The sequence below is a fragment of the Trachinotus anak genome, unplaced genomic scaffold, assembly GCF_046630095.1.
Source record: "Trachinotus anak isolate AG129_WGS33_773 ecotype Australia unplaced genomic scaffold, CSIRO_AGI_Tana_v1 ptg000001l, whole genome shotgun sequence".
Classification (NCBI taxonomy): domain Eukaryota; kingdom Metazoa; phylum Chordata; class Actinopteri; order Carangiformes; family Carangidae; genus Trachinotus; species Trachinotus anak.
This window is the reverse complement of record NW_027273852.1, coordinates 15,073,594-15,097,985: the sequence shown is the minus strand read 5'-3', so window position 1 is coordinate 15,097,985 and position 24,392 is coordinate 15,073,594. Positions and strand designations below refer to the sequence as shown.

Sequence of the window (24,392 nt, the reverse complement as noted above, 5' to 3'; positions counted from 1 at the left end):
CACAAATTGCAGCCTCAAAAATGACCATACAGCCTCCACAATAACTGATGATAAACTTTCTGAAAGCAGGATTTATTGCAGGACTGTTGTATTACACTGCATCAGTTTAATCTGGGTGTACCTAATACACTGTGTGCACAGCTGTTTTCAAAGCCTGAGTAGTACATGACAAGTACACTGTACTTGATGTATAAAATTTGTGGAATACCCCTTTAAGAGGATGTCACATGAGTCACGAGACCAAAAATGTCCTCACATTCATATTCAGAGCAGAATGAACCATAACTTCCTAACTATGTACATAATTCTGCACACAAATCTGTCAGATTGCTGGCTCAATCACCAGGAAAATGTGAATGTAAACATGGCACGATGAGATATCATTTAGGTAGCTAGTGTGTGTATTGGAGCTGAATTTATTTATTATTATTATTTAACTAGAATATTTATTGACAATCTTTTGATCGTAGTCAAAAACGCATAAGGCCTGGCACTGCAATTCACTTATCTGTCCAAAATACATTTTCTGTTCGAATTTGCAGCTTGTCATCGTCAGTGGCCAAAATTACCTGCGGGGTACCACAGGGCGCAATTCTTGGTCCCCTCCTCTTCTCCCTGTATATGCTCCTGCTTGGCCACATAATTCCTAAACATAATATCTCTATTCATAGCTATACTGACGATACACAGCTTTATTTGCCCCTTAAGCTAAATGACACTTATTGTATTGTTACTCTTAGGAAGTGTTTGAAGGACATTAAAGCTTGGATGTCACACATTTCCTTCAGCTGAATGAAAACAAAATAGAAATGGTAATCCTTGAAAAACCTACCATTAGGAACCATTTTACCAATGTTCTCTGCAATTCATTCACATAATATTAAACCTATTGCCAGTAATTTAGGAATACTATTTGACAGTGGCCTAACCTTTGAGGAGCAGGTAAAGAGGGTAGTGCAATCTTGTTTTTACCAGCTCAGAAATGTCTAAAAAAATCTGGTCTTTTTTTTTTTTATCTCTCCCTGATTTAGAAAAAGATATTCATGTTTTTATTTCATCTCATTTAGACTACTGCAATTCACCTTATTCCTGCCTCACTCAGAAATCAGTGTCACGCCTCCAGCTTGTTCAAAATGCTGCTGCAAGAATTTTAACTGGCACTGAACATCGAGACCACATCACCTCAATCTTAGCACAACTGCACTCGCTACCCATAGGATTTAGAATTGATTTTAAAATGTTATTAATAATGTTTAAAGCACTAAATGGTCTAGCCCCAAGCTATATTGCAGACCTTTTAGACTACTGTGAGCCAGAATGGAGCCTGAGATCCATGAGTAAGGCCACAGTCCAGGCTCAGAACAAAAGGTGACTGCGCGTTTGCTGTGAGGGCACCGGTGATCTGGAAAAGCTTGCCCAAGAATATTAGTTTAGCAAAATCCATTGAGTCCTTCAAATCCCTTCTTAAAACACACTTTTGTAAACATGCCTTTGTGTGAATCATTTTATTTTAACTTGTTTTATTCTTTATTTTATTGTATTTTATTTCTGTATCATTTTAATTGTATATAAAGCACTTTGTAAACTTTGTTTTCAGAAAAGTGCTTATATATATATATATATATATATATATATATATATATATATATATATATATATATATATATATATATATATTATTTATTTATTATTATTTTTCTTTTATTATTATTTTTCTGTCTTCTCAGACAATAAGTTTAAGATCTACGGGGTTTAACTGTTTTTGGTTACACAAGGATGACTAAATAATTAAAATAACTTAGTTGCTGCTTGTGTTTCGAACTGTCTGGTTTCTGGATATCCACAAGTAAAAATGAGGCACAGGCAAGATTCCATGTTCTTTATTTGCTAAGGGCGCAATGCTTTTTTTTGTTATATTTCTGTGCACAAAAACCTCACAAAGTGAAAGTCCACATCGCGACTGTAGCTCCAGAATTCAACGTCACACCATGGCCAAAACAAAAGTCGGCAAAAAACAGGGCGCAGAACTCTGTACAGTCAATATCTTCTTTAAAAATAACACAAGGACAAAAATGTTCCTCTTAAATCAAATTCTATTTTTAGTGAAATACAACAAAATAAATTCTATAAAATAAGAGCAAAATATTTAAATATAATACGGTGGGCAGAATATTTTCATTTGCAGGAGTATTTGGTATGTTTTAGACAAAAAAAAAAAAAAAGAAAAGAAAAGAAAAAAAATTCAAAAAAATACACGCATTCAAGTTACCAATTAAATACAGTATTTACTGATGTTTACCTTTTACTCCTACAGAATTACAAGTTAGCTCAAGTTGCAACATGACTAACCAGCTGCTATTCTTACGGAACAACCCTGCTGTGGAACCTGTTCTCCATGGAGCGAGGACAAGGGTCTCAGTGCCGCTCAGAACCAGTCACTTCATCCCGAACCACAGACAGATGCCAAACCTGACCAGCTCCATGGCAGAACGGAAGCCGATGGGCAACAAGTCTGTCTACAACTAGGCTCTATTGAAGAGACAGAAGCAAACCACACAGTCTATTATACACCAGATAGCCCAGTGCAGCAATTCTGTTGCATATGTGTTTCATTTTTCAGAATTCCTATAGATGAAAGCTAAGCTGTCTATCCCACCAAAACTGGCTGCCAAATGTAAAGTTGTAGGATTATGATGAGCAATTGAAAAGCCACTTATTCATACATTGGTTCAAAATATCGCCCTCATTGTAGATAGGGTAGACGAGTAGAAAAAAAAACAAACAAAAAACCTAAGGGTAACAACACCCCTCTGGAGATGTGGATTAAGAACATCTTTAGGTTGGTATGATCACAAGTCTTCCCTTGGGCTACACTAGTCTGGTGAGAAGCCATGCTAAATGTTACAGCATATTAACTAGAGCTTCAAAAAGGATTGAATTAATTACCAGAAAAACAAAACAAAACAAAACAAAAAAAAAAACCAAAAAAAAAAAAAAAAGAAAGAAAAGAAAGGCAATGAGTTTCAGAACAATGTTGCATCTTTTCACATCAACCAAACACCGTAAAAGTCCACCCGACCATTCCATATCTCACACTAAAACCAACCACAGCTCGTGAGTTGATTTGGCATGGGTCATAAGGTTGCCAAGGAGCTTAAGAATAATAATATTAATTATGATAATAACAATGCGTCCTTCTACAGTTGAATGACCAGTAACCGTCCGATGGTAGAACAAACTTTACTGCTGAGCATGGGTGATAAAACAAAGAGGAGTTGTTGTCTTCTTACAGTTTTTTTTTTGGGCATTTTTCTTATTTATAATATCCATTTTTGTTTTTCATAATATCTGCAACATCTCCCAACAGCAAACCACACAGAGTTATGCTACTGGGGGACCTGAACAGTCAAAAACATTAACATACTATGTACACCTTTTCGTCGTGTAGACAAGCGCATCAGCATCGTCAGCTCTGGGTAAATTTGTTTTTCTTTATTAGAACTCTTGTCCACTCCCTCGCCTCTGCAGCCACCAGCAGGCCCCTGTCACACAGTCAGGCAGCCCCAGGCCAGGGAAGAGCAGCTCCCTCAGGCTGACTGGAGAGAGAAGCGGCCTGGAGAGAGGATGGGAGGCCTGGCTCTGCCCTGCCCTGGGGCCAGAGAGAGAGAAAGAGAGAGGCCCGATGAGGAGCTCTGTTGACCAAAGGATGAGAGGAAGGAGAGCGGGACGATGGAGGCTCGAGGCACAGCAGAGGGGGAGGGGATGTTACTCCTTAGGCGGGGCAGGTGCTGGGGTAGAGGTGGGGGCGGGGGTGACTTCCTCGGTGCTCTCCCAGTTCTCTTGTGCTCGCGGGCCTGGGCCAGGAGTTGGACCAGGGCCTGGGGTGGGGGTCTGGGTAGGGCCAGGAGTCGGGGCAGAGGCAGGACCAGGACGCTGGGGGTTGTTCATGTGCTGAGCAGCAGGCCCGGTATACGGCTGCCCATGGGGGTGGTTGTTCTGTTCAGGAGGAGAAAGTGGACAAAAATCAGTGGCTTGAAATAACTACATTGTCCAACTAAAATATCAAATGCTTTACTTAAAAATATCAGTTTGTCCGAGCACCACAGCCACATGTTTTGGGCATGTGCAAGGCTGGCAGATTTCTGGACACACAGTTTGTAATCTCCTCTCAACAGCTGTATGCAGTCTGGTCATCTATATTTTTATTCTTAACAAACCCATGAAAAGACCACCAGCAGTAGACTGTAATAACAAGTATCGTCTATGTATCTAAACCTCACATTCTGTGTTTTGTATGTAGTTTATAGTTGAGTTTTATGCATTTTAAAAGTCTAGGGACAAATTATCTACAAATTAGAATAACTTTTACATGCTGTGGTATTTGGCATTGCTTGTCCCTATACAAATATACAATAAAATTAATATCTTATTCCTCGGCACCGTAATAAACACAACAAGCCACGTCATTACGCCAGGTGACATGTTCTTTCTTTCATATGAATATGGGCACTGTAGTTTACTTTGACACAAATTCCATATTGACCATCCTACCGCTGAAAATAGCAGCATACCAAATATACATAAATATGCGACTGAAAGTATCCCCAACAAACTCACCATAAACTCCTATTTGAGTAACTTTTCCTAAAAACTAGTCTCCAGCTTTACAGGAAAGTATTTGGTAATTTTTAAAAACTAGTATATTTGTGACCTGCATCTTCCTTTCCTTTTTTTTTTTATTTAAGTCTTTACTGAGAACAAATTGCCTTCAAGGAGAGAGCCACATACATGCTGACATTCAAATCTCCTGAGAGATGGACTAAGGCTTTGGTCTTTCAACAGGATTTGCTGACAATAAACATATAGTGTTTGTCCAGCCATATCCCCTACAGATCCTAATCCTTTCACAGCCATATTCAATGTGGTCTCAAAGGACTTTAAGATCACAGCTAACCAAGCAGAGGCTGTGGCCGGTTGGATAAGGTAATGTCACATGTAACATTCACGCATCTGCACCACTGAAGCTGGAAGAGGAAGTTTTAGAAGATCTGGGTGCTTACAGAAAAGTTATAGCTGCTGACAAACACATTAACACTTACATCTGCTTACAACGACATTACAGGCGGTTATAAACTATTTATTACAGGTTTATAGATCCTAAATTCCAACTATGACTTTAAAAATGTAAAACGTGGCGACAGAATTTGTAAGTTTGTTTTTGATTTATACTTTAAAAAAAATGTATATTTCTAAATGTGTATTTGAACAACAGTTGTTAATTTGTCAGGAAAAAGCATTCGAAGATGCTGTCATTTGTTGTATTACCTCCAATTGACTGTGTGAGCACTCATGCACAAAATATTACTTCACAATGCTGAAGGAAAAAAATATTTGTTGCCATGGTTACCGAAACTTCCATGCTGCTAGTCTCTGCTCTGCTTTTATAGGTAAGACACAAATAATAAATATGTCTATTCCAGTGGAATGAAATAGGCCATAATATCCTTAAAACATCGCTGAGTGACATGAGGATGTGAGGTAAATGTAAATGTGCACCGAGGATGTAAAAATGTAAATGCAAATAGGGCTCCACCTGCTGAAACTGGGTGGTTCCAGGTGAATGTGGGTAGAGAGAGGTGTCCTCGGGTGGGGAGGAGTCTTGATCATCAGGTGCTTCCTGTTCATCTGGCTCCTAGCAGATGTGAGAAAAATGATCTCTAGTTAATTTCAACATTCAAAGAAAATTTAAACAATATAAATGTATAAAGTAGGAATTGCTTATTTATTTGAACAAAGCACTGGGTATGATTTTAAGCTTTGGCATTAATGTGTGAAATGGTTGCGTGGGAAAGTCAAACTTCCAACTGTGTTATGTTATCAAGTAAATGAGGCTTAAACAAGATTTGATTATATGTGTGGGTGGATTCTACACCTGAGAGCATCCGCTCAGCATGAGAGCTGCAGCTAGTTCTTCAGAAACAGAGCTAACACAAGATGCACATGAATCTGCCTTATATCAGTTTGGCCATTTTCAAAGGCTAATTTGTATTTTTCTTGTTTTTGAAAGTGAAAAAAGCAGTCAGTAACACCAGCCTTTTCCCATTACAACTGTTAGATCATATATCTATGTGAAAGTTAAATACACAACTTATGTGTAACATGTACATATCAACAAAGTACAACATGATTTTAAGTCAGAAATAGAAAAATAACTCAACATGATTAAGCTATTAACCATGAAACATTAACATAACTCATGAAGATGAGATCATTCAAACTAACTAAACTATTATTCAAACTAATGATGAGGACAATCAAGTGTTCGAGGTTGTTGTGTCAACTAACAGGCGAGCATATTCAGTTTTTAAATTTCTGTTTGCAAGTACGTAAATTCTAATGTTAACATGCAACTTGCAAGATAACAAAGGCCTATAAATATGCAGTATATTGGCTCCAATACCATAATAAAGAACAAAGTCTTGCTTTATGAGGAGCACAGTCCTAGTGTCAGTTCAAATACTGTAACTACTACTGAATACTGAAGTATAACTGAGGCTCGGAGGTTTCAATCAGATGCAGGTGGCTGGCAGCGCCACAGTTTGAGTTGGAGAGGAAGCAAAAACTGGCAAAAAAGCATTACACTGAAATGGGAGACCGTCTTTGTCAGTACTATTGCTTTGGCAAATAAGTGGGACTGGGCAACAGGACAGCAGGAGAACAAAGATCTGTTCACTGTGCAGCTGCATAACATGATTTCTAATGCCAGTTACACTGCATAGTATCTCACATTTCACCAGCAGCAAGTCTACCTGTTCTTTTACTATGTTAGTAAGCAAAAGAATGAATGATGACAATTTTTACTTTGTCATTTATCTATGGTCACAATCTGTTTTACTAACACAGTGTGAACATGTGTATAATTTGACAAGCAAACATACCAACATACACAAGATGGAAGACAATATCCATTTCAAGGGGTGATATTCGGGAAATCAAATGGTTGACAACCCAAAGTGCTTATTGATATACTGTCTGTAACTCGTTCTAACAATTTGGATAAGCACAGTTTTCCAATAATCTCATAAATTAAACGGAGCAATGCTAACAAAATGAGTTTAAACATGACACAATATTTCTAACCTCTGCCAACGATGACTGTTCAAGCTACAGGAAACTAAAAATTATGCAGTTCTAACAAGTGTCAGCTGTGTTGGAAACCTAAACCCTGACCATTGCTTCTCTGCTAATTCTAATTCAATTTTGTTTCATTTCCTTCCTTGATGTTGTGGTGCCTGGAATACTGACCTTCCCTGGGCTTCCCTGAGTACACTTGAGCTGTATATGGAATATTACAGGAGAAGTGTGTCATTTGACTGGATTTGTCAACATAAAAATACAAGTAACTTATTTTAAGAGCAAAAAATGATATTTGTATGCATTGTGAACTGCAGCCATGAATCAATACAAAACATATTAAGCATAGTAAACATATCATGCCTGTAGCTTAGAGTGGACATTTTTTACATTTTTGTTGAAAACTCTAAACTAATCCAATCAATTAAACAATCAATCATTAAGTCTAGTAGATGGCAGGGTTTAAAATCTTTGGTCTATGAAATCATATCAAATGTTAGAAAAAAGCTACAGCTAAAAGAAAAGAAAAAAAACATAATCCATTTATACATGACAGAAAAATGGTAGATCAATCAATTAAATTGTTGCCAATACATTTTCTGGTAAATTTTTGATTCATCCCCTTCAGTGTTATTACATATATACACAACCCAGTTAAATACTGTTATGTCATTCAATGGTTTGCTGACATGAACTGGTAACACATCAGGTTAAGGTTGTCAAAGCTCCTCTGGCTCAGTCATTCAGTATTTCTGTGGGATTTTTCTGTTACTTTCACCACTGTACACCATTGTTAACATGTTCCCATAAAACCTGGGTCATGTAGGTATGTTATCCTGTGGTGTTTTTAGGTCATGTTCAATATTCATGTGGCCAGCTTGATTTTTATTTGCATATAACAGAAAGACCCCTTCCATACTGATGTTTGACTTGATCAGAAAAACCTAATGTTTTTCATTGTAAATCATGTGATCACTAACCATAATTGCTGTACACTGCAGGGTAACGTTAACTGGAAATTAGGCAAAGTGTGTGCATGTGTGTAAAGGATACAATGTCAATGCCATTACCTCCTCAGGACAGAGCTCACAGGCCTTGGCCAGTGTCATACGTGCACTGTGCGAACGCTCCAGGAAGTATCCGTTGGAGGTCTCGTTGCTCTGAACCGGAGGGGACCAGTTGTTGTAGGTGTACTGGGGGTTCCCTGTGTATGGCCTCCTCTCCAGCTCGTCCCCTAACCACTCTACTGCCCACGTCCATTTTCGTTTCAGGTCACCATTACTCTGTATGCACATGAAGAATGTACTGATTAGCAGACATGATGCAGCAGGCAGTGCTTGGACAGGAGAAAAACCAGTAGAGCAGTGGTTCATATTCAATGAGCCTTGAGGACATGTTTGCTATTGCTTGGTTCAGTCTACACACGTCCGAGGCAGAAATACGTGGAGATGCATGCAGTGATGTATTGAGTATAGGAAATAGAAATAATCTTAATTGCAGAAGATAATGCTCTTCATCAAGGGAAATTAAATGGGTCTGACAGCAGAAAAACTGCATCTAGGATACAGTTTGGTTGTTTGTTTTCAACATTGGTCTTCCCAATATATCTAGCATTTACAAATCATAATTCAGAAACCAATTTCATGGCATATGTGTAGTGTAATAAGACATATCCATCTGTGAGTACTGTACCTGTAGGATTTGATAAGCCACAGAGCAGTTGCTGAACAGGGCCACCATGCACTTGATGCACTGGTAGGCCCGTTTCTGGTAGTGGTTCTTGGATCTCTGGATGGTGTCAAAAAGTCCGTCTCTGTCATCTGGAATTCCCTTAAGCACATTGTGGATCCTGCACAACCAAACAGGGAGAGGAGAAATTTTAACTATGATCACACTGAAAACAATGCAGTACTCATAAAGTACACATTGAGTAATCAGTCTGACCTGTGTGTCTGCCACGAGTCCTCGATGAGCAGGATCTGTAGCAGCAAGTCCAGGTAAGGCCTCAGCTCATAGGTGTAGGAGTACGCCACCTGCAGACAAACAGCACATGTATAAGTGAACATGAACTCTTTGGGGCAAATGTGGATGAACCGCAAACAGAATCATTGATGTCCTGGTTGTCAAAAGAAGAATTTAGGTATTTACCTGCCAGAGCAGTTCACTGAGCACAGTGGAGGAGAACTGGGGGTTCTCCCAGCAGCTGAAGCGAAGCAGCTTCACCGTCTCCTCAGAGTTGCTGCAGTCTTCAATTATCTTCTTTACATAGCTGGTCCTCACAAACAGGATCTCTGCCACCAGCTGCTGCACAGGCATCACCGGGGCTGTCAGGTTGGTGTCCCCATATGGGTTCGGAAGAGGAGGGTTACCTGGAGAGAGTAGAGGAGATGAAATTTAGAGAAACCCTGATCTGAAACACAGACCAAATATATGTATGTTTTCTTCCTTTTCTTTCTGCTTTCATTCTTCATATCTGTAAGCCCTCAGCTCCAAGCTCTGCCAACACATTACAGAGGCTCAGATTGGCTGGTTTGTCAGTCACTAGATCCTGAGCAAGGATGAAAATCCTCACGGGGCTCCAACTCTCAGCACCACTACCCCAGGCTGTTTCACATCAGCTGAGTTCATATCACGTTTTGTGTGGCTGAAGAATCAAATACACTCACCATTGATGGAGGACTGCATGCGTGAGGAGACGTCACAGCACCGGACCAGCTGAGAAACCACAGTGTAGAGTTTTCCCAGCTCAGCGTACTGGTACTTAATGGGAGGGCCAGGACCCTCATCCAGAGCAACCAACATGAACGTGGCAGGGACATTCAGCTTGAGCAGCTGGGTCTTTTCTGCCAAGCCTGTGGGGGGGAGGGGTAGTGAGAAAGAAAGCAGCATATTAAGTCCCAAATCATTAATTATATTTTGCTCATACAATTAACAGAGGAACAGATGTACATGACAGGTGGGCGATGACTTTGTGCTCCTTACCCAGATTGGCGTACATGACAAAGAGGTTGAAGTACTGCTGCAGGTGACGGCCGTGTTCAGAAACCTCTCTTCTGAGCAGGTTGAGTACAGCTCTCAACAGGTGGTCACTTAGACTGAGGTTATCACAGCCCTGATATACAAATGGAAAACAGCTGTTAAAAACCACAACTGGGTTAGATCGATCAACAGTACAGCATGAGAAACCTCTTTGTGATAACCCATGATAGAAACTGCCTTCCAGGAAACTTGTATTTAAAAACAGCATCTTCCAGAAAGTCCCAATAAAAGACATTTTCCACACAGGTCAGCTGGAGTCTGGCACCAACCTGAGCAGAGGGTCCAGGCGAGGCGGTGGGGGAGGGGCAGGGGCCATCTTGCAGGGAGAAGTGAGCTATGAAGACAATGAGCTTGGCAAATGCACCACGGACCTCAGCGCTCGGGCACTCAAGCAGGTACTCGGAGAACCGGTTAGGGTAAGCAAACAGGACGTTGTGTGCAAACCAATAGCGTACATTCTTACTGTGTCTCAGCAGGATGCAGAGGGCATCATACCTAGAGGATAGATGAGGAGAATATTTATAAAACAGACAAAACACAGAGTAAACCCCAAAACACAGAGGTGGATGAATCTTACCAGTCACTGGCAGGACCCCGTACTACTTTCTTGGTGTGAAAACCTGTGCTGAAGAGGAACCTAGCAGCCAGCTGAGCACTTATCATAGCAATCTCCTCTGCCTCTGGCAGAAGATGGTCTTGTCCTGATAAAAAGAGAGCAATGATTAACACGGAAAAGTCTTCCAGGTCTTTTGCAAAGATATTTCTTCAGTAGAGTAACATAAGCTAACAACAGTCTATGAAGCCACAGCCAGAGAGCAAAAACGCAACGCAAATTATTTCTATGTCGATATATACAGTAAACACGACAACATACATAAATATACATTGCAGTCTGCAAGTAGTGGGGCATTGACACATTTTCTTTTGTTTTGGCTCTGTACTCCACATTGGATATTAAATAAAATTATCACTATGAGGTAAATTTTGTCCTATGCAATCAGTTACAATTTCAACATATAAACACACTCAAACTAGTGCTGGAAGTCAAATTCAACGTGCTGTGGTAGAGTCAACATATCTACTTACAGACTGTACTTAGACAAATCATACTATGAAAAGGTACTGAATGTCAGAAAATCACAGTCAGGCATTTTCATTCATTCTTATTCTTGTTCGACCCGTTTGGTTTTCTCTTAAAAAGAAAATATAAATGATAAAACAGCAACTGGGGATTAGTCAGGTCAGAATGTGAGACAGCAGCTACAGGGCTCAGAGCAAACTACAAAACAACGTGTCAACTGCTCTGAATAAAGCCGGACAATAATGTATTGAATAAGTATTGAATCGTACATCCAAACTAACATAGTGGGTCAGCATGTTGGGTCACTAGGTGGGTCTTCCCAAACTCGAACAATTGGTTTGTTTAAAAAAAAAAAAAAAAAAAAAAAAAAAAAAAAACCGTCACTGCTGCTGCTGGGTAAGGGTTTGAAAGCGAGATACTGGCTGCGGACACAGTAGCAAACAGAGTGACAATATGTATTCTTGATTATCTCAATCATTCAGTCCTAATCAAGCTCTTCTGTGGTGAGGACTGCTCTAAAAAGTGTATTTTCCTGTGAAACATTATTGGGCTCTGGCTGCATTAATAATGCATTGGTGCTTTTAAACGTCCAATGCAGACACAGTGCAGTTCTTGGCAGCCCATGCTAATGCTATTGACCACAAATTCTTTCCACCACGTTGCTGTATATTAGCATCACTTTGGAATGTAATTTTATGAGACGAGGAAGTCATAAATGTGTGATAAAATTATAATAACAACTGCTATATCTTTAAGAGAGGAGTTTTGAAATCCACAGTAGACATACGATGAAAATGAAATTCATCACTGTTCAAAAGGATCAAAGAAGTAGTCCTCTGTGGGTATTGGATATGCAGAGTCACAACTGGAGGAGTGACGTTAGCAGCTGTAACACATCACAATTTGTTGCTCTTACACTCATGCACACGCAAGGTTGAACAACTGTAGCTATGTAGTTTCAACCACTGTTTAACAGGTATATTGTCAATTTGTAATGTATTTTCCCATGTTGTAGCAAAGACACACATAAGCACTAATTACTTGTCTGTTTCATGGTCTGTGTATCGTAGCTAAACAGCAGGGCTGGTATTGTTTTCACCTTGTGAGTGAGTGAGTGGGTGAGTGTGTGAGAGAGTGTGTGTGTGTCATCATGGTAAAATGTTGTTCTGGAGACACCTGCTGAGGCAGGAACTACCACAGAGGCAGTTTTGAGTACTTTGGCAGCTGTTTATGTGTCTGTCTCTGGATACTTTTTGTCAGCGCAACAGCATTGCAACTGCGCAAGACACAGACCCTGAAATTTACAGGTCTGTAGTTAAGATCAAAATGAAGGCTGAGAAGATGGGTATGGGCCGACCTATGAGTATGAGTACTGATTTAATAATGTAGTTATAACTACTGAGCACTGATGGGTCCTGGGTCCTCGTGGGTTTATCTGTTGAGCCTGATCTCCCTCCCAAAGACTTCAATGGGCCTTACCTGGTTTGATAAGTAAAAACAGCTATACCACCTGGGAAAATTAGATAGTGTACATAAAAAAAACAAGATTGCAATATTTATACAGTGCTTCTACAACAACCCCCCAGTGTTTGAGTTGAGATTATATCGCTAACCTACTTAGACTCCTCTAGTTTTTATCTTTTCATATGAAATAAATAGGATCAACTGCATTAGTTTTGCATTAAAAACCCCACTTAAGCAGCATACACAAAAATGATGCATACCTGGAGGAGGGTTTAAATAGACACTGTTACAGGTCAGAAGTTTCTTAATGAACTGGAAATATTCCAGGCTGTATTGCATTCGGTTGTGCATGAATTGGACGTTCTGCTTGCGGACGCTGCACTCAATGACACCAGGCATTTTGACCTGATGTGGCTTGGTGGAAGAGATGGTCAGCTCCGAGATGTATTTGACAAGCTCGCTATCCTTGTCCAGTGAGTCCATACGCTCATAGAATAGGATGTAGGCATTCCACCAGCGCTTCTGCCTCCGGTATGACATCCTTTTCATCATATGATCAAACACCTCCCCCATGTACTCTCCTCCAAAGCACTGGTTCTTCATTTCCTCCTCATCGTCCATCTTGCACTCAGTCACATCACCATCATCAAACTTATACCAGCGGTTCTTCTCGCCATCGCCCCCATTCCTCTGGATTATGTAGGAGTAGTAGTGTCCACCACTTGCCTGGCCTGAGTGGACCAGCACTCCCACCAGACGATATTTGGAGCTGCCCGGTGGTGTGGGTTCAGAGGGCTCATTCTGTTGGATCACCTGGTTCTCCGGGTTGACGTCATCGCCCTCTAACTTGGCCACACCAGCTACCGTGTACGGCTCCATATCTAGCTCCCTGGGGAACTCAAAGTAGTCATTGAACTTGATGGCACACTCCCTCTCCCAGTCGTAGTCAAAGCGCTTGAGCTGGATGGCCAGGACAGGCGGCAGCTTCTTAATCAGCAGGCGCTTCACTGTGTCCACCTGACAAGGAGAGCAAACATTAGATTACCTCTCTGCTCCTTTAAAAATTATACAGGAATTAAAGAGGAAAAGAAAACAGATCATTTCAGTAAACCATGGGACAACCATTAATGCCTCCTCTATTTTCCCATGACTCATCGAGCGGCCACCAGATGGGTGCTCCATTCTCACCTTCTTATTACACTTCTCACAGTGGTAGGCATTGGCTCCCTCCAGAAGATCCCCTTTAACATACTGCTCCATGGAATCCAACAGGTTCTGGTGGTTTCTGATGTCTACATTGAGTGTTGTGAATGACTCCTCACACTCATACCTGACAACACAAACAATTATTAGGTAAGAAGAACGCAAGGTTGTTTTAAGTTTTTATTTCTGACACTATTAAATCATTTCAAGTAACTCAACACAGGGAGAAGGGCTGCACACACCTGTGTGGACAACCCTGACAGATCTTCTGGTCAGCAAAGGACCCTCCCAACACTTTGCTGAGCATGGCAGGGTGGCCCAGGGCTTTCAGTGCTTCATCCAAACTGTCCACCAAAGAGTTAAAAAACTCCAGAGCATCATGCTGCTCCCGCAAGTTCACTGGCTCGCCCCATAACCTAAAAAGGATGGAACCGTAAAGACAATCAGACATCATCAACTGCAAAACAGAAAACCTGTGCCAATCAAGATGACTGTAAACCGTTGAAATACCTGAACTGTTTCCAGAATCCGCGAGGGACATAGTACTGCAGTCTGGATGCAGCCAGATGGCCAAAAATGACCTGTAGGTGACGCAGTACCCCAATGTTGTACTCTTTCCTGTCCTCTGACTTACTGGAAGGCTTATCATCAAACTGATGGTGGTAGCTGAACACCTCATCACGAGGATCCACATTACTCTGGAGACGAAACGCACAGACCAAACATAAATAACCTGATAACCCGAGTCCACAACTCTTTTCATCTTATGCTGCCCTCAGCTCCAAGCTCAGCCTACATGGCCTCCCAGCCTGGAGTTGGCCATTTTGTCAGTCACTGGATGCTGAGAAAGGATGAAAATCTTCATGGGGCAAAAGTTTTATTGCAACACAAACTCTCACAATACCTCATTCTCCTGCTTTTCATCCCCTGACATGTCATCGTCCACATCAGTGCCTGTACCCTCGATGGCCAGGATGCCATTGCGGATGGGAGGGATCATGTACAGCTGCTGAATGACTGAGTTCATATAACAGGTGGCCCCGGCATTCTTCAGACCTACAAAGCCTTTGTTGGGCCGTGGCCCCACGGGAGGCAAGTACTCCCACTCTGTCAACGTTTCACAACCTGGAAAGAGATGTACGGAAAACTGCATTCATGCATACTGTAATTTACAAATTGTCAGTAAAGTTAAGTTGCCACACTGGTGTCTCCCTACCTAAGTAGTACATGTCTGTGAGAGTGTCAACTATCTGTTTGAGGTTGCGAACACAGCCAACGGCCAGTGCCACCAGAAGCTCAAAACCAGCATTGATGGAAGCAGGGGTGCTACAAACTGGGATGGCCTGCTCTGTGGGGAACTCCCCACTCTTCATGTACTGCAGATAAACATTAGATGCTGGGAAGATGAAGTCATCAATCAGCTCCTAATGAAGAGGAAAAGCGGAGACAGGTTCTTAGTTATGTTATAAGAGGAAAAGACTCTCTCTTTATATGACCTGTTTCAGGTATTGTCTGTTTCTTGTACCTTAATGAGGTTTGCTCCTCCCTTCTCACAGCCAATGTAATATTTCTTCTCTGCTGTCTGGAAGGCTAGAAGTTCTTTGGTGACCCCAAGGTGGCCCTCCAGGATCGTCTCCTCCACACCAGTCTCCCCCGTCCTCTTAACCTCATCCTACAAAACGCAAACATTGTGTACCATCAACTCTGCCACACACTCATCTGTGAGGGCAAAATATTTGATAAACTCAAACTGTCTTTTTTTAATGGACATGTTACAACATGTAGGACTAAATTTTTAGGGTATTAAAAACAGATCATGAGCATATGGTTGATAGGCGTTTTTACCCTTATCCGTTTCAGCCAGTCAATCTCATTGTTGAGCAGGACCTCAGCATTTGGCAGGTTGATGTTGCTATTATAGGCATAGTTCAGCAGATGTCTGAGCAGAGTGAAGTAGTCCCCAGCATGTTTGGCTCGCTCCTTGGCTGTACTCTGCACATGGACAGGGACAATTTAAAATTAGGATCCTGTAAGAAATTAACTGTCACTATGGTAATGCATTATAATGCATATTAAAGAAAAGGGGAAGGACAGATGATAATCTTTAAGAACACAAGGAATATAGCCACTCACCCCTAGCACAGTGAAGAGGAGGGTGATAAAGAAGAGGAGGGGTCGATGGCCCATACAGCACCTAGTTGCCATCAGGAAAAACTGCTCCTGAGCCATCTGACGAACAGATCTGACAAAGACAGATAACAACACCAGCATCATTATATTCAGTCCAAACTGTAAAAGGCTACAGATGATGGGGGTGTCTCTCTTGTTGTCTCCACTTGGTTGGAAAGCATGCTGGTTTACTCACTTGCTATGGCAGTGTAGCAGCAAGTCTATGATGAAGGTCTGCCAAGCCTTCTCCTTACTGAGTGTGTCCAGAGCCGTGGGCATGAGGGCAAAACACAGTGTCATCACTTCAAGGGCTTCGCAGCACACCTGCTCATCTTCACCATCCGGCTCCTTAGCTGCATTTGTCTAACGAGAAAAGGAAAGATGAAAGATATTATACTGCTTTTAGCTCAGGACCTTTTAGAACTGAGCTTTTACTGTCCTGCCTCCTAGGTTTATACAACACTCTGCTTATCTATTGATGGACTTTATTCCACTGTGGTAGTCAACCATCACTCTATCGCTCTCTTATGATTTCTCCTAAAATAATTGCACGACATTTAATAAAAGAAGAAACTCCCACAGAAACTGAACATTTACCTTCTCGTATATCTTGCTGATTTCTTCATTGGAACTGAAGACGAGCTGCACTGTACCACAGCCTGATGCCCACACTATTTTCTGTACCGCTCGGATCACACAAATGTCTGGGATGTACTTTGATGCCTGGAAGAAATTCTGATGAAAAAAAATAGTCCAACAAAATCTATTATTACTAAAAGTACCACTAATAAAAATAGGTTTTCGTCCTCTCATCCGGTGTTTGTCTGAACTTACATCTCTTACAATCCTCTTCTCAACTTTACATATAATTAATATTACATTAAATATCACATTTTAAAGAGTGCATATCGACCTTTATTACCAGTTTCTTTATTAAGACTTTAACCCTTAAATTACTACCTGTCATACGGTGTCTATAAAAGCTATTAAAAAAATCATTCCCTTTAAAAATGTTTTGTTACCTCATCAGAAATCTGCTGGGCTAGGCGGATGGCTACGTTGCGCAGCATACATTCTGAGGCAGGGTTAGGGATGTTTTGCAGGGCGCTCTGGAGGACCAGGGCCTGGTCATGGGTTGCCTGATTAATCTGTAAACAATGCAGGGCAGGTGATGGTATTGTGGAGAAAGATGAAGAAATGTCAGTAGAGATACGGCAGTCAACTTTTGAGGAAGTAGTTACACAGCTATGTCTGAGTTATGTGTGTGGCCTAACCGGAGAGACAGGAATATTTCCCTCAGCGTTGGGCTGGCAGGCCTCAGCCACAGCCTTCACATGTCCAAAGCCCACAGCAGTAAGGAGGAGCTTGGCAATCTTCAGCGCATTAAGGTAGGCCCCACGTCGTGTCTCCATATCTGCTGATGGGAGGAAGTTGTTCCTGGTGAGCATGCTCAATACTAGGGGCAGCCCGCCGCTCTTCAAGAAGTTGTATTGGAAGTCACTGGCATCCTCGCCCAGAGTGGCACTGGCTGGCATCAGCAAAGCATACACAACCTGGAACATGGGGAGGAATAGTATCAACTTCTAATAGATGGACAGACATGGGACAGAAACAATGGGCCTCGTCTTACACAGCAGGATTACTGGGTTATTTAGGTATCGTAGCTAAGTATAGGCAGAAAATCTGAAATTTGGTATATGTATTCAATGTTTTACTCTTTGTAGTTTATTGCATCTTATAATCCTGCTTTGTGCAACTGAGAACATATATATATGTACTGGATTATGATTGTGAATGGGGTCGTGAAAGTGCTACTCACACACCAGTTAACATACAACAACACACTACGATATCTCAGGCTAGTCAAGCTAAGAATGCAAAATGTGATTTTCAGGGCACATAATTATCCCAGCTTGTGATGCAAAGGTACAGTGACACTCACCTCAATGAGGTAGAGCACTTGTGAGGGTGAGGGGCCGAAGAAGCGCGAGTCCAGTGAAGGACTGAGGCTGTTCTCACCAAGCTTGGCATGGTCCAGACACACTGCTCTCAGATTCTCCACTGTAGTGTTATCTGATGATATAAAAACATGGCACTGAGCAACCATTGTCTGTGTGTGCTTGTGTAGGTGTACGCTTTCCTCAAGTGACTTGGCTGAAAAAAATATTGTGAGCACAGGTGCACATATACCTGGGGGCATGAGTTTCATGAGAACTCGAGCTCCATCTCTTAGCAGAGGCATGTTGAGGTTGCAGCCCAGGTCGGCCACCTGCCACAGGAAGGAGATGTAGCGCAGATGTAGCGACATAATCTGTAAAATATGGAAGAGGGTGTTACAGTACTGCTCTTCACAGAATGGCACACCTCTGTATCATAAATTCAGTGTCAGGACAGAAAACACTGTAACATTAGGGTTGAGCAGCATTGATTTTTTCTCTTTTAAAATTACACTTGCATCTACAAAAATTACTGTCAAGGGCTTGCTCCACATTCTTCGTTTCCCTGTGTGGCACAGAGTCTTCCACAACTGGCTCACAAAAATAATAATCTCATGCACAACATCTGTCACAAATCGTCAATTAATGATTTACTACAGAATCACTCAACCAATTAATATCATGGCTGTTTGGGGTCAACATTGAAATAGTTGTGTGTATACAGGTCCTGTGATGTAAACTCACCACACCAGGAAGACAGCTCTCCACTTCAGGGTTGGGCCCATCACTGTAGTGGTTGCCATGGTTACCAGGAGAACCAGTGGATGAGTCAGATGAGCTGTCTGGGCTTGAAGGCATGTTGGCACTCACCTGGGTAAGCTTGGCTGTGATCAGCTATAGAAAAACACACAGCAGCTAGTCTGAGTAAATGTTGATCTAATGGATGGAAAACTGAACCCTTGAGTGCACTTCAGTTCAAGAGAAACACAAACATTCATTTTGGCTTCAAATCTTATTTGGGATGTGTATACAATGGCTGGGATCACATTATTTCAATGCATTATTAAAGAAAAGTAAAAAAAAAAAACACTTGCACATAGAAAGCACATGCAAATAGAAAGCACAGCACTTTCAAAAAGAACATTTTCTCAAAAGAACATTTCTCTTTTCAGTGCTAGAGAAGGGCACATTCTCACCGTTTTGTCCTTCAAATTTAGCTGTCCAATCAGCTTCCTGTCGTCAGCTGGATCAACAACCTCTCCGCCAATAAAGAGCTCTATCTTGGTATGCGCAGCATTGGCTTTGATTCGGGTTAGGATGCCACGCCGAACTGAGCCAATTGTGTCATTGGTGTGTGACCAGATATCCAGGTCGTCTACCTGACGCCCCTGGTTGGGGAAACGTACGATCAATGTGATATGCTTCCCACGGAAAGCTCTGCAAGAGAAATGAAATCAAGAGATTTAAGGTGAAACAGTAAAAACATGTCCCCTTGTTTATCTCAGTGTGGCACATGGCAATGAATGTGAATAAAGCAGAAAAAGAGTTCTTCAGTTACGTTGGACAAGAACCTATTGAATTTTGAGTATGTAACTTGCATGTAAAAACACTTACTGCAGTGCCTGGGTTGGCTATAATGACTATAATAATAGTCATTAATATAATAATAACTTGGTTTATTCTTGTCTTTTTGTCAAATTTCATGTGAAAGCCTCAGCCAGTTGATGTATAGTGATATGTTAACATCTATTTATGATAAATGTAGCACTATTGTATTGTGATTGTACCTGGACATAGGCAGTATAGTCCTCTCCTCATGGTAGTCACTGTCACACTCATTGATGTACTCTTTGAGTACAGTGAGAACTCGCACCATGCGGATGGCCTCCTGACGCGCACAGTTGATGCTGTCTTTGTCTCCATCCAACACACACAAGGTGTCATAGGATGCCTTAAGACGGTCAAAACATGACTGGATGAAATCCTCATGAATTTCAACCTAAAGGGGGGAAACAGGTACAACAATAAGGACAAGAACCTTGACATCACACCAAAATATTTATAGTGACCTTGAAACGCATTCGTTGGACCTAGAAAAGAGAAAAAACAAAGAAACAAAAGCCTATTAAACCTCTGCTTTAACTGAAAGAGAGCAGCCCCTTTACCTGATTGACTTGTAGCTTTGGTCCAAGGTTGGTATAGATCTCTTTGAGCAGGTCTATTGCACGGCTGGCGATGTCATCACTTCCTTGAATTACCACCTGGGAGAGAAGAGAATATGAAAAACCCTCTTTTTTTTCCAAGCAGCATTCTCAATCATATTCAGACTGGAGATAAGTATGGCAGTCAGAAGCCCTAAAGTAAAGACCATACTGACCATTCAAAACTCAAAACAAGAGGGGGCAAGACAGTATGCACTACAGCACTGCTGTGTATTCTTGTGTTATTTAGTATCAAACAGAACACAATCCCTAAGTGTAAAAAATGAAATACCAGAGATGTTCATTTCTGTTACCAGATGAATTAATTATTAATACTGTCATGTGCACTATAGTATTTGCATACAAGTTTACAATGTACAAATATGGTAGTAAATCTCCTCATCCTTACAGTCACATCTAACAGAATTGGCTCTGGAAGGAAGATGATCTCAAATAAATATGAATAGTGCCAGTCATATCTCTGCCCTCTGAACAACTCCTTTGTTGATAATGCAATTCCAACCTCAAGGCTACAATAGCAAGTGTACAGTACTGACAAACGGAGCATCTCAGAATCAGAATCAGAATGTGCACCAAGCTTTGACCCATTTATCACAGTTTTAAAAGTTATTAAAGGCAGAGAGTGTAAGTATAAAGAGAGCCTAACAAACTACTTAAGATTTGCAACATAAAGAAACAGTGCACCTGGTCGTCAAGACAGAACTACAACTGACACATATGACCCATGTGTTTCCCTTATGTAAGGTATTTTTGATAAGGAAAGAAAACAGACTCAAAATCTGCCCCCAATAAACAAAAACATCTGCTTTTGTGTGCCTGTTGCAACAAATCTCCTCACCCTCCAGAGGTAGTCCAAGCCTATTAGTTCCAGGTCATCCATCATGTAGGCCCTGCGCTTTGCTACTAGCTTGCCCTCTCTGCAGTTGACAGCCTTGAAGAACCTCTCAAAGCACTTCATGCCATTCTCCGTCAGCAGAGATGGGTCTAACTGCAGCACGTTGTTCTCAAAGAAGTCCTTATTGATGTCCGGGTCCAGGTCTGGCTCATCACCCATCAGCTTGGAGTACCTATTGGGTCACAGTAAAGTTACACACCATTCACATGTCTACTGACTAACAAATGTAAGACAATTAAATTCAAGCCAAAGGCAAGAGGAGATAAAAACCAAACAGTACCATTTGAAGCAGGCCTCACGGTCACAGAGAAATACTGCATTCTCAGCCAGACACTTCCAGATCTGCTTGGCCTGAGGGGCACACAGCCACAACTGGCCATCCTTTAGCAGGAATCTGACAAAAAAAACAAGAAAGAAAATCAATAGTTGACACTGGTGGTCTGGAGGTTAGAGAGACGTGCTTGTGAAGGTCACAGGGTTGGTCCCAGACATCATAATTCCTTCCTAATTATCTGCCATTGTCCTTGAACAAGGAAGTTCAGTGAAGCAGCTTAGTGGCCAAAGACAAGTCTGGGAATGTAGTGTGTAGCTCCAAGGCACTGCGTGTGAAATAAATATACAGCCGATATTATAGTCATCACTCTTCAGACCTGGTGCTGTCTTTTCCTCACTATATCATTACAATGCTTAAATATTATCCCTGATTTTGACAACCAAAACTGATGAAAGTAGGGACAGCTGAGCAACTTCCAAATTTAGCTCAAAAGCAACAGTGTATTTGTATTTTGTTTTTGAATCATTTAACACTGATATTTCAGCTTACATCTAGCTGTAACCTCAGCTTTTAGGAAACTATAACACCTGTGCTGATTGGATATATTTGAGTGAGAGACGGTTAAGTTGAGTTAAGTTGTACCTCAGGAAGTTGAGTCGTTCCTGTACTTCCTGGACATGGCTGTAGCGGCTTCCTGGCCTGACCGTCTGGGGGTCAAACTCTGCTTGTTCTTCTATAAAAGCAAACATATGATCAGTCAGACTCCAGACAGAGCATAACCCTGAAACAGTGGCTATCCCTATTAAAATGAAATGTCTGACTAACTCAAGGTACCATTTCTGGCCTTGTCAACATACCTTTGGAGAACTGCCTCATGGTCTCCATGTAGGCTGAGAGGTTCTCAGCCACCAGGGTCACCAAGGCATGGTTATGCTGCAGCTGGTTGATCAGGTCATGGCGGTAAAACACATGAGGACTTCTCTGGGTTTGACTGAAGAGAGAACAGCAGGAGGAATGGTGGATTTAACGGGGACAAAAACAGATATTCAGTGAGGAAGCAAAAGACTAACTGAGGCTGACATTTAAATACCTGAAGTAACACAATTTCTGATTAAGAAAACACAGTATAACTGATTTCTCATGTGTGTCTATCAGGGACATAAAGAAAGCAGCTTTTAGTGTATTTGTGTGTGTGTGTGTGTGTGTGTGTGTGTGTGTGTGTGTGTGTATATGCATGTCATAGAATAACCAGCAAAGGAAGACATATCAATAAAGGACATTTCCTGCCTTGTTTCCACATAAAAATGTTTTTGGCTTTGAAAACCAAACTGAAGAACCAAATATGACGAAGATTCAATTTTGACAGGGACATACTATGAAGAGCCACATGGTCATTTTAAACATACCAATGATAATTTCACTGAAAATTCATTATCAAAGTCCCGCAGCCACATGATGGGTCCAGTTTACTAATTAGCAGTGGCTACTTTCTGCTGAACAGTACATCTACTAACACATTCTAGAGACACAATATTTCTCAAGTCAAAAATGCATATTTAAATGCATATTTGAATAAGTGGGTCAAAGGCATGAAATACCCCTGATATTTTGCATTGAATGATTTGAGCTGAAAGGAGCTGGCATCAGGAAGAATGGGGCTCCATCTCAAAGGACCTTTCATTTGGTTGTGGAACTGCCTAGTTTTAAGGACTATTCTGTGTATGCACTATGACTTGTGTTAAGTACTGAGAAAATACACAGACACTCCCAGGTGCCTCTGGAGAAAACTTGCACATTGGATGGAGTTTACCCAAAGATGTCTGCTATTCACACGTAATGTAACCACACCTCATATAGTGCTTAGGAATCGGCTTAAACTCAGTAACCACACCTTGATTTTATCTAACCTGTTATTGTGTTCAATATAAAAAAAAATTAAAAAACAGAAAAGAAAAAAGGGAAAAACACTGTATCATATTCTAATTATACAGCTTAATAATGAATGAAAAATTACATAAAATCTAATAATCTAAGAATAAACCTAATTATTAAAAATCTTAATTTTAGTTATTATCATTATCCAAGGTTATTAATATGTTATATTACATGAGTGTTGATGCCGTTTTTGGTACTACTGATCTGCAGTATCATCTATGTTTCTCTTTTGGCTTTGTTTTTATTTTATTTAACCTAAGTTGAAAAGCTGCAAAGAGAGTGATGGATGCACAAACACTTGCCTCCTGGGTTGCCGAGGTTTTTAACAGAAAGAACAGGGAAGGTATAATTTAATGTTCCCCTGCACAATCCCAAAATTTAGAGCTACATGCTTACCCATTATCTAGAATAAAGTATCTTGTCTGTTGCTTGATTGAGCGACACATGTGCAGGACTTTGAACAAGGGCTTGAGTGAGGAATCAGTCATTTGAGATGAAACCCAAGAAAGAATTGCTTAAGCATATTCATGGCAGAGATTTACATTTTATATAGTATTTATTATAAACATGTCAAAGAGAAAGTTAGACTTGACGTAACACAGAAATAGGTAGAACCCTGGAATTAGCACTCAACTTACCCCACTAAGTTCGTTTGTATGTTAATTGGGATTTTCTTTCTGAAAAACAACAGGCATGTATACTACATATTTTCTACAGTGACTATAAAAAAAACACTACTTCAAATCAAAACAATTTTACGAATAATGTTGAACAATATGATCTCAAATCAATCTTACAGTAATTTCACAGATTTCCATGGTAATGTTTAATTAATGTTTTTATTTTAAACCCTTGTTAAATTTATCTTGGTTAAGTACTGCAGCAACCTGACAGCTGTAAGTCCAGATAACTTCTGAATCCACTTTCACTTCTTACCAGCAGGTATAACAAACAGGCCTCAAGACAGTTTGACATGTCACAGGTGAAAAGCACAGGTGTAAATAATAAACTTAATTCCATTAAGCTGCAGCAGATTCCT

At 40.8% G+C, this 24,392-nt stretch overlaps 1 protein-coding gene across 9 annotated transcripts in view; it reads right to left on the bottom strand.

Annotated features, from left to right (window-relative positions):
• Nucleotides 1-1,864: 1,864 nt before the first annotated feature.
• usp9 (ubiquitin specific peptidase 9) overlaps nt 1,865-24,392 on the bottom strand; it is a 40,635-nt gene continuing 18,107 nt past the window's right edge. For 3 of the 9 annotated variants that reach the window (XM_071479735.1, XM_071479741.1, XM_071479744.1), the window contains exons 14-48: nt 23,992-24,030; nt 22,276-22,409; nt 22,061-22,151; nt 21,425-21,538; nt 21,088-21,316; nt 20,193-20,288; nt 19,815-20,026; nt 19,224-19,464; nt 18,772-18,921; nt 18,281-18,401; nt 18,033-18,163; nt 17,365-17,643; nt 17,113-17,238; nt 16,688-16,825; nt 16,287-16,453; nt 16,055-16,163; nt 15,767-15,913; nt 15,447-15,593; nt 15,138-15,345; nt 14,826-15,046; nt 14,432-14,619; nt 14,164-14,337; nt 13,907-14,048; nt 12,979-13,735; nt 10,751-10,874; nt 10,443-10,668; nt 10,117-10,246; nt 9,801-9,986; nt 9,283-9,503; nt 9,079-9,167; nt 8,827-8,983; nt 8,205-8,417; nt 7,306-7,335; nt 5,594-5,692; nt 1,865-3,996 (exon numbers count right to left, since the gene is read on the bottom strand). In XM_071479735.1, coding sequence (XP_071335836.1) covers nt 3,766-3,996; nt 5,594-5,692; nt 7,306-7,335; nt 8,205-8,417; nt 8,827-8,983; nt 9,079-9,167; nt 9,283-9,503; nt 9,801-9,986; nt 10,117-10,246; nt 10,443-10,668; nt 10,751-10,874; nt 12,979-13,735; nt 13,907-14,048; nt 14,164-14,337; nt 14,432-14,619; nt 14,826-15,046; nt 15,138-15,345; nt 15,447-15,593; nt 15,767-15,913; nt 16,055-16,163; nt 16,287-16,453; nt 16,688-16,825; nt 17,113-17,238; nt 17,365-17,643; nt 18,033-18,163; nt 18,281-18,401; nt 18,772-18,921; nt 19,224-19,464; nt 19,815-20,026; nt 20,193-20,288; nt 21,088-21,316; nt 21,425-21,538; nt 22,061-22,151; nt 22,276-22,409; nt 23,992-24,030 — 6,067 coding nt within the window. In that variant the 3' untranslated portion in view covers nt 1,865-3,765. The remainder of the gene's footprint in view (nt 3,997-5,593; nt 5,693-7,305; nt 7,336-8,204; nt 8,418-8,826; nt 8,984-9,078; nt 9,168-9,282; nt 9,504-9,800; nt 9,987-10,116; nt 10,247-10,442; nt 10,669-10,750; nt 10,875-12,978; nt 13,736-13,906; nt 14,049-14,163; nt 14,338-14,431; nt 14,620-14,825; nt 15,047-15,137; nt 15,346-15,446; nt 15,594-15,766; nt 15,914-16,054; nt 16,164-16,286; nt 16,454-16,687; nt 16,826-17,112; nt 17,239-17,364; nt 17,644-18,032; nt 18,164-18,280; nt 18,402-18,771; nt 18,922-19,223; nt 19,465-19,814; nt 20,027-20,192; nt 20,289-21,087; nt 21,317-21,424; nt 21,539-22,060; nt 22,152-22,275; nt 22,410-23,991; nt 24,031-24,392) is intronic. The other 6 variants (XM_071479749.1, XM_071479751.1, XM_071479760.1 and 3 more) reach the window with 6 other exon arrangements.